The 16345-nt window shown below is 48.8% G+C and overlaps 1 protein-coding gene across 1 annotated transcript; it reads right to left on the bottom strand.

Moving 5' to 3' along the window:
- Positions 1-9345: 9345 nt before the first annotated feature.
- Positions 9346-15252, bottom strand: LOC125939935 (gamma-secretase subunit Aph-1-like). The gene is made up of 3 exons (XM_049655477.1): positions 15031-15252; positions 12467-12732; positions 9346-9598 (listed from the first exon to the last, which is right to left on the bottom strand). Exons 1-3 carry the CDS (start codon positions 15250-15252, stop codon positions 9346-9348), a joined length of 741 nt encoding a protein of 246 aa, XP_049511434.1.
- Positions 15253-16345: the final 1093 nt, after the last annotated feature.

The raw sequence follows: 16345 nt of genomic DNA, 5'->3' as shown, positions 1-16345 counted from the left end.
CCGGAGTCGCCAGGGGGACGCGACTACACAATGCGACGCGAGTGACGCCAGCAACCGTCCCCTCTTCCTCCTGTCGACGAGGAGCCGCCGCCAAGGGGATTTAAGGAGGAACCTGCCCATTGTTAAGCGAGAGAGTCGCTACCGGCCGCCCCGTCGGTCTGGTGCGCTCTTACAAGCTCTTACTGCTTTGACCAGCTATCACCAGCTAAGGGCAGCTATTACCAGCTACTACCTGCTATTCCTGCTATATCTGTACATATTTGTACATATTGTATAAAGCTTTCGTCTCATCTTCGCCTGCTTCAAGACTCAGTCTCTCGTCCCCGACCCCGAGTCGCAATAGTGGATGGCAGCTATGGGATTGGCGAACCAGTATCTGAACAGCGGATGGCAAGCTGCGAGATACGAGGACCGAAGACGCCTGCTACACCGTTCGATGGCAGCTACCAGATCGACCGGCGTCAACCACTTTGGCTGGGTGAGTGCCCGATGTTTGCTTTTCATGTCGCCAGACCTCTCTAGCACAGGCAGATGTTAGGAGAGTGTTTTGTTTGTTGGTAGGCTATGATTTGAGTGTTTTTTGTTTGGTAGACTGGATTTATGCATTTACCTTCTTTAGACAGTCGATTCTAGTTTGAAGTAAGGGTAAATTTTGTGGGCAGCAACACGAGGAACGAGATCGCGATGGAGGAATTCCAAGTTCAGGACCTCATTCAAATTTGCGAGGAGTTGGGCATTTCCGCCGGCTCCGAAAAAGCAAGGAAAGCGATTCTCGACGTGATGCGAGCAGAGGACGTGACGACCGAGGAAGCCGAAGAGGCTTGGGAAATGATTGTGGAGCGAAAGCTCGAAGCAAAGGAACGCGTTAGACGTGAGAGGCGCGAGTTAGAGGCGAAGGAGCACATAAGTCCCGAGGAAAAGGCAAGGCGAGAGAGCCGTCGACAGAATCAAACATGGAAATGGCGCACAGCACGATATCATCTCCACACCTTCAGGGCGGGCGAGAATATGGTTAAATTTCTTGCTGATTTTGAAAAAGTGTGCGAAGGAGAAGGTGTCAACCGAGACCTCTGGTCCGAGCGGTTGATCCTGCTGCTCCCTTGTAGTCTCGCGTGCGTTTTGGAAAGCCTGCTTAATGAGGAGAAGCGGGACTACGATGAAGCTAAGAAGGCTTTATTGAGTCATTTTGATGCTGTAAGTCAGGCCAACTGCCAGGACCAATTTGATAGCCACAATGCCGAGCCTGTCGAGGAGAGACCGCGTATTGAGAAGGCTACTAGCTCAGTACGCCAGGGAAATGCTATGGTGCCATTGTTGCACACGCTTATCGACCAGCGGGAACACATTGTTGTGTCGCCGTCTAAAGAAGCCGCTTTGGAAATTGTGGCCGACGACGAAGGCCCGAAAGAAATTCTGCGCCCTTTTGATGACAGCGATACACTCAGGCTAGTCAAGGAGAGACCGCAGGGCAAGCCGGCTAGCTCAGATGGCGTCGGATGCAGTTGTGTTCTGTTAGAAGTACAGACATCTAGCGACGACCACGAGGCTAGCTTGGTTTTGCCGCCCGGAGCTATGTCGTTGCGACGAGAAGGCAGGGCACCTGCGAGTACGAGTGCCGAGACCGCGAGCTTTGCGAGCCGCGCCGAGGGCAAACGACGAAGGCGCAAGCCGAGAAAGTCGGACTCGGGCGGGGATACGGGCCAGGTCAAGCGCTCCAACAGCCAAGCCGTTAGGAAAAAGCGGAGTAGGGTGAACCCGAAGCTTAGACGGCTGCTGAAATCTAGAATAGGCGTGAGGCGCGTCGCAAGAGAAAGGTTTGCACATGAACTCAGACGTCGCAAATGCCGCCAGTTCTTAGTGGTGTCAAGGCATTGTAAGCAGAACAACGTAGCGAAGCGTCGGGTATGCTCGATAGTCTGCTGCAATGGCCTCTCCCTTTCTGGGGGAAAGAAAGGCGACTGCCCAGCGGTCAAAGGGACAGCGCGCACGTGGGTCCGTGAATGCGCCGCTCTCGCAGTATTTGTTGGCCGCGGGTCGAAAGTCGCCGGTGCTTGCAGCTCTTGTTTCTTCTTGTGTCGCGACTGGACTACGCGTAGACCCGAGGATGGGAGACCCTCTCGAGCGCGTCTGAAACGACGTGTTTGCGCACACCTAGCGATTAAGAGCATACCACCTTGAAAGCCGATTTTATTATGTCTTTTTAGTAATAATTTTGTTTTGTTTGTTTCGTTGCGTTAAAGTTCAGTCGCGTGTTGAGCCTATGAAAGGTTGGATGTGCAGAGAAGAGCGCATCTTTTATGCTCTGGTCCCTTTTATTCGCGAGACACCGACATTTCTTAGTTGGTTAATCATTTTACTGAGACCTGATTGCTGAACGCTCAAGGAGAGAAAGCGTCAGTGTTTTCATTTGTTTGTTGTTTTTACGTTTAACCTAGGCTAGACAAAGCCTAAATGCTTAATTTAGATTGACTTGTTTTTGTATTGTCCGCGTTAGTTGTGTCAGTGTATAATTTTGATTCACCTTTGCTTTCGTCTCAGTAGTGTGAGTTTTAGTATTTGTTTGTTTTTTTGTTAGGACCGCTTCTGTGCTTTATAAATGTGGTGCTCGTTTTGCCGAGCGCATTTTGACAGCACTAATTGGAGGGCTATTTCTTTATGCGGTGACAGTTGTCGGATTTCATTAAGCACTTTTGCGAAGTGGCGCCCAAGCGCAAAGATTAGCGGCGCTCAGCCTTTGCGTCACGGCTTTCGGGGGCAAAATTAAGTCATCTTCGGCAACCTTGATATTTGCCAACCTGCTTGCATTACAGTTGAGAATCGCTTGCAAAGGAATTCTGCTTTGATTAACCCTCACGCATTGACAATTAAAGAACAAAAAAAAAGGTCCGTATCTCGAATTTCTCTCTCAGGTACGTGTCTCGTGTTGTTCGGGAATTTTTTTGTTGTTGTTTTGTTTTGTTTTGTTTAGCGTAGCCAGATCTCGGAAAATTCTTTGTTCGATGATTTTGGTCTGGCGGTTTGGAGAGCATTCGGAGGGTGCTTGCTTTGGCCGGAGTGGTTTGGCGTTGTTGATTCTTGGTCGTTCCAGTGGACATTATCAGGACCGAGCAGCAGAAAAGACCACCGGCGGGAAAAGCGGCAACGCCGATACCTCCAGACCATCCTAGACGTCGCCCAACCGGCGCATCCAATCTTCCGAGCTGCGTCGGACAGCTCGACCTCTGGATGCATTGTCTGGCGGCGGGGGTGCTGTTGTGCCATAGCACCTGCCATCATCGCCACCCGTCCCTCTGGGTCCTGCCGACTAGTCGCCAACGGGACGTGGCGACACAGTGCGACGCGGGTGCCTCAGCAACCGCCCCGTCTTGATCCGGTCAACGAGTCGCCAAGGGGACGCGACGACACAATACGGCGCGGGGGGACCTCGGCAACTGCCCCGTCTGTGTCCTGCCGACGTGCAAGCAGCCCCGGCCATCATCGCCACCCGTCCCTCGGGGTCCTGTCGACGAGTCGCCAGGGGGACGCGACTACACAATGCGACGCGAGTGACGTCAGCAACCGTCCCCTCTTCCTCCTGTCGACGAGGAGCCGCCGCCAAGGGGATTTAAGGAGGAACCTGCCCATTGTTAAGCGAGAGAGTCGCTACCGGCCGCCCCGTCGGTCTGGTGCGCTCTTACAAGCTCTTACTGCTTTGACCAGCTATCACCAGCTAAGGGCAGCTATTACCAGCTACTACCTGCTATTCCTGCTATATCTGTACATATTTGTACATATTGTATAAAGCTTTCGTCTCATCTTCGCCTGCTTCAAGACTCAGTCTCTCGTCCCGGACCCTGAGTCGCAATACCGTGTCGCAGGTCTGACGGCCGCCTTGGTCAGGTGCTCCGCAGCCGCTCGGGAATGAGGGCCATGGGTAAATTGTAGAAGTCATTATTATTAGGGAGGCGGCGGCCGAATACTGCACCAGGGAGGCGAATTTCTGTTCTGGTGAGGGAGTGACTGTTGAAGCTTAGTGGGCCTTCCTAATTTGGTTGCACCTTGGCTAGTATAGCCCCACTAGCTCTCGGCGATATCTTTTTCTTTTGTTTTGCCGGTGTCAGGCGCTACTCCATGCCTGAAAATGTAGTGGACAGGAGTAGGATTCGGACTTACGACCTTCAGATTACTATACTATACCAAATAAATGGTCATGGAAATATTATATGCGGTACAAACGCCATGAACTGCCTGTTCGTACTCTACATCCGTTATTAACGCACGTAATAGTGCCACTGAGAGCCTCGTTGACTTCACAAATTTACTATCAGACTCGCTCTCACTTTGCGGTCACAACTCGTGCGTGCGACTCACTCATTGAAGAAACAAAAATTTTAAAAAAACTTGCGCGAATTACGCGTTCAACACTCCAAGAAGATTCGCTCTTATTTATAAGTACTTCCACGCACTAAATGAAACTCAAATGCTGCCGTCTTCTAAATACACGTCCGAGACTCGCACAGCCTATACCCTTACATAATACGTTGAAGAGAAAAGAAATCTGGAGAGTATATACCATTACTAAAAGCGATTCGCGCAGTCCGTTTCTAAGGCGCGGTACTCTCTACCTGCGTGTGGGAACAACCATCTGGCGATTTTTAAAATGAGCTGATGTAGACTGCAGAATAATCAGTATCTATACAGCGTTATTTTCAGAACTCACGAAGCTTAACGGAAACTCACTCGAAGTATCTGCATATCTCTGCGAAAAAAACACACTGACGCTATTCTTTCTCGAGCGTTCAGCTGTGACGTTTTCCTGAAAGCAAACATCAAATTAACTCGAAAGTTTATCTGCCTCTACCACGATGCGAAGAGACCCACACTGTCCTATGCCTAACAGAACGTTCCTAAAACTCAAAGTTGTTCCACATTATCCTGAGAGAAATGAATAATAATGAATGCAACTTGCCAAACGTGCCTCGAAATAAAAGCACTACTGTTACACAATGCACGACTTGACACGAACTCGCGCAGAAGCGTCGCTCATCAGCTGGTGCAACTTGCGCGTGACCTTCCAAACTATATGCCGTTGATCAGCATGTGTAACTATAAAGAAGTGGTGTACTCGTATTCGTGAAGTCCCTTTTCGAGAAATTTGGCACTCCATTCAACTAGAACTCTGTGTCGCTCCAGACGGACCTAAGCAACTTTGAGGTGTGTTTAAAAATCACTGAGATTGTGTGAAAATAGCCGACGCGCCAGCCACATGGCAATGTACTACACATACTTCCATCTTCATCTCTGCGTTTAAGCAATGAAATGCAGTTTTTACCATAGAAAACATAAGAAGGTGATGGAGATTGATCTTTTTTTTCACGTACATGGAGACGCAGCTTTTGGGATCTAACCATGGTATTTAAATTTTCAAAATTGTTTCTCAAGATCCCAACCGTAGGCAATAAAAAGCCCCTTGAGAAGCGATTATATCCCATAGTTGTGTTCGTGTCGCAGTGGGCTATACATTGCGAGCGTGCACACAGTGGGCGTGCGGGCAGTGCTTAGGCGCTCTTCGCTCTCTCATTTTTGGCGAAGCAACGTGCCACATATTGGAACACGAACACATTAGCGCCGAAAAGCACGAAGTCGAGGGCCGAAGCCGGTGATACAGAGCATGTTTCTGTGGTCAGTGTCTGGCGCCAAGTTTTTGCTACAGCGATTACAACTAACGGGGCCTTATGTATATCATAGCGACAACTGGAATATGAGGGAAGTTAATGTGCACAGCCCCAGAACAACGGTAACCACCTGTGGTTATCGCCACAATAATTTGTAGGTATCAATGACGCTAGTAGTCTACAACACGATTCCCAGTGAAGCTGCTTCAGTCAATTTTTTTTCGATCTACGGTACATTTACGTAAAACATTAGAAACAGCTAGCATGGCCGTATTTCTTGTTCAATGTACATTTCAAGTGCGCACGAACTTGAAAGAGCGAGCACTTACGCTCCTGTTCGCTTGGGGGCGAGTATAGAGGGCTGGTCTGTGTGTGGCTTGGCGCCTCGGTCCGCTCCGGGTCTCGCGTCCTCAGCTTCTTCTTGGAGCGACGCCTGGTTCGCGCTCTCTTCTTGCGGCTACGTGACCGGGTCACAGCATACGCATGGGTGCTGCTCTCCTGGGCGCTTTCGTGGACGAAGTCGCGCTGCTCTGGTTGCGCCGTCGGTGAGCAGGGCGAATCGCTGAGGACGGCGTCGGGTGTAGACGGCTCCATGCTTAGGAAAAGGTTGCTGTCGACTTGCGGACTATGGTGGCCTCACTGCCTCCTTCTTCTTCCTCTTCTTCTTCTTCTTTTCAACGTTTCAGAGTTATGGCACATACCCTTAGTGCAAGAGTTGCCAGTAAGATATGTAATATGTCTAATATAGACTTTACGGTCGAGGAAAAAAAATTTGTCGTGAGCACCACAAGGAAAGATCCGTCCATTTCACACGAATTACCTAAATATACGTCGGGCGTACTTGTTATATTTTGGTAATGAGCCAAATACGCCGGATGGACCCTGCTGTAGGCTTGCGTATGTGCACGTTGATTGCGACTAGAAGGTGCTACGCCTATAGTTCCACACGCCCATGCATACTTTATGTCCTACCTCAATAAACTACAAGCCCATCAGATCAGCAGTGCATGGTGACGCTTGTATACAGAATTTCGCGCACTCAGATCTGCACCAGTGAACGATAGGTACTTCCTCTGTTTGAGCGTTCCACGAAGCTGTGCGTCCCGAGCTCAGCTTTTTGTGTGTGTGACCATATTGGGCACTTTGCTATCAGTGACAATGGTAAAATAAGAACTTTACGACGACCTTGTCATGAACCCCTCACGGTTGTCTGCAGTGTGATAGCCCCTTATGACGGAAATGATTATGCAGCAATGGAGCACGTCATAGTGCGAGGGCAGACACGATAGCACCGTGGCCTTTCTATAATCACGTGGTAGTGTAAACCTTTGAACGGGCAGAACACTTCGTTTTACAGTTGAGCTGTTATACGCTAGTTTCCAGCGGATCACTGCGTGCCTATACCGAGCGCGTAGACCAAAGCCGCCGCAGCCTTGATACAATGCAAAAGCGTATCGCCAGTGTGCCACAGCTGCGTTTAATACCCAATGGGTGTGTCTCGTCGGCTGGTGACATCACGCACTGCATAGGCACGTTATTTCAGTTGCGTTCCGGCCGTGTAATCAGAAGGCCGCGTATTGCGTGGACCGAAGAAGAACATGCATGCCTACGAAGAACGATGGCGCGTGCAGAAGCGGGAATGGACGCGAAGGCGGAGGAAGGCGTTAGCAGCCTTCCGCCGCCTTTGCGCCCCTTTCCGCTCAGGCATTGTTACAAAACCCATGGACGCCTACCATGGCGGCCACAAAGCAATAGTCACCATATACAGTGGCAAAATATTGAAGACGATAGAAAGTTGCAATTATTGTCGTATGTGTCGTTATTTAACTGAAAATAGTTTATCACCAAACTTTCCGAGGAAAATAGGAGGAAATGGGGTATTGAGGTAACTCCTTCAGGGAGGGGGCCTTCCCTCCCTGAATAACCGTTATTCCGTTACTAATAACCGAGAAATAACCGTTACTCCCTTGAGGAGTAACGGTTATTCTTTCCGATGCTCCTCAAAGTTGAAATTAATGTAATTAGTGGTTTATACGCTGGTAAAAAATTACAGAGGTGAAAAAAAAGAAAAAAAAGTGCTCGCAACTAGGATTTAAATTTACGTCCTCACGCTCACAAGTCAGGCACTCTAACGCCTTAACGGGAGCTCGGTTAACGAGACAGGATACTCAGAGAAGGTTAGGCATGACAACGCAGGCGCGGCAATCCAAGAGACTCGTTATTTTCTGTATGCTATGCGAAGATCATCTAACGTTGCGTGTACATGCAACCATAAGCGACTGCAAAAAAGAAAGCTGCCCGATTATTCTTAGGATGACTTAAACTGAGACATTACGTGATGTACGTGTAGCGAGCGCAAACGGGGCACGCAAGATGGTAGGGAAGGCCAACTTCTCTGTCGCTTGGCGTGCCCCATTTAAGCTACACATTGCTTCAGTTGAGTTTGTAATCTCCTTGGAATGGAAGGAACTTAGGTACAATTTGCCAAGAACATCTTGCAGCCCGTCAATGACTTGGGTGTTCAATGTGTATCGTTCATGGTGCGCACACGAAGTGCACGGCTCTTCACATGCGACCTTTTAAATTCCACGCAAACTTTTCACGAAGAGGCAAAGTGCTGCTATTGTGTAGTTTATTAGATAGTGCGCGAACTTCGAACTATTCACGATTTATAAACAATGCCGTTTTCGCCGCATCACTCCACGAAACGAACGAAACAGCGGAGTGCGTGGGAAGTAACTGCAGCCGTTCGTCCACCCGTTGCTCTCTTTCGGACCAGGGACTTAACACTTACTCTCCCCAATTTACACACGGTACTCACACTCCTGTAGTTAGTCCCTTGAGGGACGAAACTGCCCTTTTTAGGACCAACGGTCCAGTTACTCCCGTTTTAGAGTGTATATACAGCTCCGATGGTCATCCGCCTTCGCAGAGTGGAATGGCCCTGAGTTTTTATATCAGGACATCTAGGGCAGCCGACAAATAGAACCATTCTCGATGAACCCGGACGTCGTGCATCTCAAATTACTTGCCAGATTCAATGCATGTGGCTTGCAGCGCCAGCAGTATTCGCCAGTGTCCGTAGCATTAGGGCCACTCATTTTATGTTTGGTTGGACAAAGCTGTGCAGAGGACCATATCTGTCCCTGTCATCATAACGATTTCCGACTGAATCAAACAAAAACATTCATCTGTCTTTAGCGTGTCGTATCTAGAAGCTCAGCGGGTACAGAGCACCAGCCTTTGTGCGTTTCCCGCACTTTCTGAAGGTTTACATTTGCGGTAATTAATATATGCAAGGCTAAGGAAAGAGACGCTAGATTTCACCAGAAACTTCACCAACAGCACGACGGCCCTACCAAACAGCCGCTAAAATGCCTAAAAATATCCAGGAGGTCGGGTAATTGGCCTTGACAAGACTTACTGCGTGCCTTCCACCATCACCACCATTTTCTTTTCGCACATTTGGACAAAGCGGGTTGCACTTCAGGAAATGCTATGGGAATTAGAATGGCTGCGCAAGTTGCCAACTGCACAGGAAATTACTTACTATTTTTATAAACCGGCTACACAACGCCTACATTTATTAACCGGCTACACAAAGCAATATTACAAAAACAACACTTGGAAGTGAAGGGTCAAGACGTTCAGCTACAAAGAAGGCACTCGTCGTGCACGTCTCAGGCGTGGCTCAGTCCTTGGAGCCGCGCGTAAACACCGCCGCAACATTTCGCGCACTGCCGCCCGCCGCGTTGAACGCCATCGCCGCAGACACCACCAGGACTGCACATATGGCACCCAGGGAAACGAGGTAGTCGCCGCTGGGTGTCAGCAGCATGGCCGCCGACGCGGCCAAGTGGGCGGCCGGGGCAAAGACAAGCACGGACCATCGGCGCGCGTCGAGCGCGTGGAAGGAGACCAGGGCCCAGAAGACGTGCAGTACACTGAAATACCGCCATCAAGAAAACATTTCCCGTGGTTGAACGTGGTTAAACCAAGTTTGTTGAGCGATAGCAGGGTTTTGCTTGCTTTGGGAAAGGACACAGACGATGCTCGGAGCCGTCAGCAACTACCACATCTACAAATGCACCACAAGACAACACAGAGACGCTGCTAGCTCGGCGTGGCAGCAGCTGTGAGCGAATTGACCTTCATGCTTCGTCTCGCTTCAACGCGAACTAAGCGCAGAAAGTACAGTGCATCCGAAGCTACCAGCACTCGGCGCACTTTGTACTCAGCGCAGATCGCTTATAAGATGAGGCCCGCGCGAATGCGCACTTTGTCCACATCACTGATCGCTTTCAAGATATGGGCGCCTATGCGGCGTAAGCCGCAGCCGCTGGTAGCGGCAGGCTAAGTCCTAGTTTGACCTTGGCTCAGCTTGAAGGTCATATTTACGGAACCAGGTGTTTTCTGGGTTTGTACCTCAGGTGTTTCTGTTTTCTGTTAGTATCTCAAAAATTTGGTCTTTCTTCCTCAAAGTATAGTATTTTCATTCCGAAACAATTTATTGAGGTTGCTATAGCTGCTTCACATGAAAGCTCTTTATACGTTGCGTTGTCAGCGGTTTTTGCTGGTCATCTTTGTAATTGATGGGGAATCGCTGCTGTGCTTGCAGACCTGCAAGCAGCTCGCCATCTTGTTGCAAGAACGTGAATAAGAAGCCCATGCACGACGACGTAAATACCGCTGTGGAGTTCTACTTTGTCCGTAATCGTATTGCCGTTTACGCAATACTGGATCACCGGACAGGCGTACAGCAGCAACAACGCTCGTAGCGGCATTTCTTGGGACGCATCGTGTATACAGAGAGCATATAAAGATGCGATTATCTTTCATCGTCTACTAATCTGCTAGCGTAAAGCGTTCGTTAGCGGCATATACATTGACGTGCTTTGGTTCACAACAGTCAAGCCTACACCCACGAGATCCTTCAAATCGCTGATGTGTGAAAGCCACTACACGCAAGGCAACCCTATTCTTGCATTCTTCAGGCTTCGTAATAAAACACCACGCAAAAGAAACTTCGACAACGACGCTATTGCGGCATCAGAATCTGCGCGAAAGACGCCGCACGCATTGACGTACGCAGCACAGTACCGTGGCTATGAGCAACTGTCAGGGCACCGGCGCAACTAAAAACAAAAACAAAATAAAGAAAACAAAAGTTCGGCTGCGCGCAGACGTTCGCGTGCTTGCTTTTGTTGGGACGGCGCGATCGCCAACACGTGACTCTGCACCACCAATAGGGACGCGCAGGCCTCATTGCGGGCCCTCGCTGGAGGGCTCTGGCGACAAGAATGTTGCTGCCTTTAGTTTTTTTTTTTTTATTCAGGTAGCTTAGTGGCAGTAGTATCAGCTTGAGAAGCAGAGTTCAGCCAACGTTCATAGTTTCGCATGGTGATGTTGCAATTAGCAGTATCTATCTTAAGATACATGATACATTCTTTCATATATTAGAAGCACAGATAGAATTAAAATAAAGAAATTATGGGTTTTTACGTGCCAAACCCACGATCCGATTATGAGGCATGCCATAGTGGGGGACTCCGGAATAATTTGGACCACATGATGCTCTTTAACGTGCACCTAAGTCTAAGTACACGGGTGTTTTCGCGTTTCGCCTCCATCGAAATGCGGCCGCCATGTAAATACAGATACTGATACACGACTTGCCAGATGCATCATGATACAGATACAACATAGCGAAAGAGTAACTAAGATAGTATCTAATATACTGCCCAGCACTGCATGTATACATACTGATAACTTCTGTGGTTTCTGCTCGAGATCCCTTGTGTTTCTTCCATTTTTAGAAAAGCCATCTGTGTTTCACGCCCAGTTTCGCGGTGAAATCTGTGGGCCGGCAGGACCTCGGCTGTCTTTCTGTAGCTTCTGTATTCAAAGTTATTGCCTTTATGTCCCCTTCTCTCTATACTGGCCAATATTCATGATGTTGGTGGTCTAGTTGGTGTAATCCTAGCAGCCTGCCATGAAAACACAGAACACAGCAGAATAGAGCTGTGTCGTTACAATGGTCAGAGCAAAGCGAGAATACAAAGAAAGAACAAAGAAAGAAGAAAAAAAATAACTGACGATTACGATACTACCTAATGCGAAATTTGAGCGCAGCTCTCTACGTGTTTTCACTTCGCGATATATTGGCTGGCGCGGACGATCTGTCTCGTACGGCTCATTGCAAACGGAGCAAAGTGTGGCGCGACTGCCTCCCTAATCTGGAGATCGCGACAGGCAGCGCGTGGGTGACGCGTGGGCGCAATTTACAGCAGCAGCCGCAGACAGACTTCCGCTCATGCAGCGCTTTATTTCCGTACAGACGGCGCGCGCTACTCTGGCGCCATCTCCTAGCCATCGTCGCCTCAGAGGCTGTCCTGCGCGGAACTACGCTTTTCTTCTCACGCTTTCGTCATACCCTCCTCCTCCACTTTCCTCTCGCGCTCTCTTCGCTATCGCCGTTTTTTCTCTGCGCTCCGCGTTCGTTCTTTCATTCCTCGCGGGGCTCGTTGGCTCGGTTACGAGAGACGTCCAGGGACGACGCCCACGGTCGCTGCAGAAACCGGGGCCTTAGAGCTGAGCTCTAAAACAAACATGACCAATCGCCTACGCGTCACACAGCACTGTATAATGCGCAATGTCAGTTCTTGTATCTTCGCGTTAGCGCGCTAGTATAATCACATGATTCGTGAGGAATTTAATCATTGCCTTCAAAGTTAGGGTAAGGAGAGCGTTTTCTGATCTCATACGACGAATGCTAAATTCGTAAAAAAAAGGTTGCAGCGTGTATCGCATACCTGAAGGTAGCTGCGCTGATTGCCGATGCCTCCAGCCGTCGGGGCGTGCTTCCGTAAAGTCCGGCAGTGCCGGGACCCAGGGCGTCATCCAGCTGCCCGAGCAGCGAGAACAGCGCGCTCATGGCTCCGAAAGCGTGGCCAGCCGTGTAGGCGAACGCCAGACGAGAGCGCATGCGCGCCACCTCGTCGACGCCAGTCAGCGCGACCGCGTTCAGCACGCGCTCAGCCTTGCGTAGCACGCGGAAGAAAAGCAGCCGGAAGCCTTCCTGTCGGGATAAAGGTGCGCAAACAGTCGAGGAGTGTGAGTGCTTCACAGAAAGGCGAAGTGCACAAAAGGTTTGCTTGGAGCGGAAGTCAAAGTAAGACGTTTACTGAAGGTCACCCACGCTTAGCTGACGTGACATAAAAGAGTGATAAGTGGAAGCTTGGGCGAGTTAGTGATTCAAAAAAAAAAAAAATCAATGCCCCTCTCTAAATGAAAGATGTTTGAACGCGAAGCTTTAGCCCATGCAAACTGAATCAAAGTCTAAAGCCAACGACCACGCAACAAACCCAACAAATGCTGAGCGACCCGATGCGATGCATACGAGTACGAGATTTGATTGCTTGTTTAGCATCGTATTAGTTTAGCGTTGAAGTTGAATGAAGACACATTTGGTTACGTTGCATAGCCTTTATTTTAAACCATGTAGCCGTGATTACACGAACACACTCACACTTTCACGGACTGCATGCCGTTGCCGATACACGGGATTTCCGTTACGGGCACGATCGCGCTCGCGCTCACGTTCGCGTACGTACGGCAGCCTCTTCTTCTGCCGTGCGCTGCACCCGCGGCTTACCCATGGTGATGGCCAGCAATGCATTGCGTGACGCGCGTAATGCAATGCAGATTTACACAGTTCGTCTGGGTAGCGTGGCGTTGCAGTTCCCATTGTTCTTATCGGTACAACTGCGAGTGTAAATTGTACTGTTGTACGACTGGGTGAGCAGTTGCGCAGATTGTTCTATTGTTTGCGCAGATAGTTCCATTGTGTAAGTTGGCTTTCCTGCAGTGGGCTTTCGGCGCTCACGGACGAATCAGTGAGACATAGAAAGCTTCGCTTTACTATGGACATGACTGCACAGCGAAAGGACACAGCAAAGCAGAAAGGACACAGCACAGCGCCTGTGTTGTGTCGTTTGTTTTGTCCTTGTCTTTTGCGTTGTGCAGTCATGTCGATATAGAAGACAGAGCACAGAAAGTGCAATGTTGTGATAGCAAATGCCAGCATACCTGTATATGTCAGAAGAGCATGGCAGATGAGACGAACTACCTGCTTTTGTTCTGTCATCCACGCTATGCAATGAAAAAAAAAGAGTACCATGCAGCTTGACTTTCCATGTTATTGACACGTCTTGGTGAGATTTTGCACTTCAATTGAATGTATTCGTTCACCCGGATATTAGAAATGTTTGAAACATAAGCTTGATTCATCAGACTTACCTGTCGCTCTGCAAATACAAAGTACACTCCCTGCCGAGGTTGTATAATCGAAGACGCAGTATGTTTGACGGGTAACGCAGTAGGTGGTTTCGCATACTATTAATGATGGCGGTGATGAAATTATTCCAGTGACGCAATAGACCTTTCTTTCGTTTGTTTAAACTTAACCATTGGCTGTGCTGTTCTTGAAGTCAATACCTCTTTCCTGTACACGCTCAATAAACCAAAAATATGTGCATATTCATAATTGTTGCCTGTTCATAGTCTTAAGATGGAGCTTCTGGGTCGCAAGCCGATCTGGATAGATGAACTATCCGATCTGGATAGATCGGCTTCAGACCCGGGCACTTCACCTGATGAGTAGAAATTTTTACAGTTATAACACCTATGCAGTTCTTGTCATATAGTTATAATACTGCGAAAGAATTTTTATATGTGGCTTAAGGACGAAAAATATTTATTGTCATTTAACGTACTGGAACTGCACTGCGGGTAGATAGTGCACTGGTAGTTGGAGTGGGTTTGTTTCGTTCAGCGTGCAAGGAAAATCTGCGTGCTAGACGATTGACATACCATCCCTCACTTGCCCAGCCCTCACTTGGTCATTTCCAAACCTTTTCTTGCGCTTTATAAATGCTCCCCTCCTAAATGACCCTTTAAATAGTTTTGTTACTGCGCTTTCACGTTACAGTATCAGAGACGTGTGTGTTCCGTTTTACTGAAAAGATTAAGAAGACATGGATTTGCTAACCTGGAAGCCAGCCAACATCAAGGAAGGCATGTCGTCGTCGTAAAATAAGCAGTGACCGCTTATGGCTACGTCCCACAAAAATCCAAGGGTCAACATCGTCTTCTAATAGCACGTAGCACTATCAACTGCTCCGATACCATAACTGAAGGATCCGGGATTGGCCACCCCTGATGCTTTAACGTGCCATTAAAACCCAATGGCACGAATACACTTTTCCATTATTCTCGCCTTCGGGAGACTGTTGCGGCGGCCACGGTTCGGCGATGGAAGGCCGTAGCCACTGAGTCACAGAAGCGGGTAGAGAGAGGATAACAGAAGGAGGCGTGCCTGCGAGAGGACGGCGATGACGACTCCTGGCGAGATGTAATGGTGCAGGGGCGAAAGGGCGAGCCAGGTGAGCGAGGCGAGCAGCAGCGAGAGGAGCCAGAAAAAGGAGCCCGTCACGAACACAATCACGCGGCTCGGCTGTCCCGCCACCGTGAGTAGAAACATGGACAGTGTCGGTCCGAAGCCCAGAAGCGAGCAGCCGGTGAACTCAAGCAGGGTCATCGTGTCGGCCGAACTCTTCTTGCGGTCGATCTTCTTCTTCTCCTTCTACACGAATCCCTTTGACGCATACCCGGGCCATGAATGGTGTGACAGGATGGAACGGGAAGAAAAAGAAGTGCTAGAATGAAAGCAAGCCAAGAAAGCTGCTAATATTGGAAAGAATGGGCAGTTGAGCGATCACACTTTCGCAACAACTAAAGCTGCAAAAAAAAAAAAAGAAATTGTGAAAAAAGCAGTAATGCCGATTGTAGTAGACTGACGCAGGTCGTTTGTAAGATCACCGTTGGTTCACTGATTACGTTGGCGAGACGTTTACTTAAGGCTGAAACAGCGTTTTGATACTAGGAAGGAAGGATACGATAGGTTGTTACCATCCTCCTCCATAATTATTGCCGACCGTTTGAAAAATTCCGGCAGAACCCATATCACGATGGATGCTGACGTTACCACGATTAACAATGAAACAATCTAGTGACATATCATAAAATCGGGCCCCTTGGTTCCCTTCTTCTCGTTAATCTAGTGAGATACCATATAGTCACCGCTGAAACGCGTCGTGTGTCAGACGGGCACTGCAGCCAGGTTCCAGTCTCGCGCTTCCCTATTAAGGTGCCCAAATACCACCTCCCTATTTCCCCATGAGTACGCTGCGCCATCTAGCGATGAAAACGCGAATTCCGTGCATGGCCTCCGAGATGTGCGGTGCGCCAGTGCGTGTGAACGCGGATAATTATTCCACTGGCCACGCGCGTCGGGGTGCTGTGCTTTAGCAATACGCGTGATGCGGGTTCAATTCCACCCAGCGCCGGAGAAATGTTAAAGGACTGCTTTTATTGAAGGGTGGCGTGAACGATGTTAGATACTACGACATACATACATACATACATACATACATACATACATACATACATACATACATACATACATACATACATAAATACATACATACATACATACATACATACATACATACATACATACATACATACATACATACATACATACATACATACATACATACATACATACATACATACATACATACATACATACATACGACAAAGCGCGTCAAGTTCTCAGAGTCCTAATCGCA

The sequence above is a fragment of the Dermacentor silvarum genome, chromosome 9 (assembly GCF_013339745.2).
Source record: "Dermacentor silvarum isolate Dsil-2018 chromosome 9, BIME_Dsil_1.4, whole genome shotgun sequence".
Lineage (NCBI taxonomy): Eukaryota > Metazoa > Arthropoda > Arachnida > Ixodida > Ixodidae > Dermacentor > Dermacentor silvarum.
Note: the sequence above shows the minus strand (reverse complement) of the source record. Positions and strands in the feature narration are given on the sequence as shown.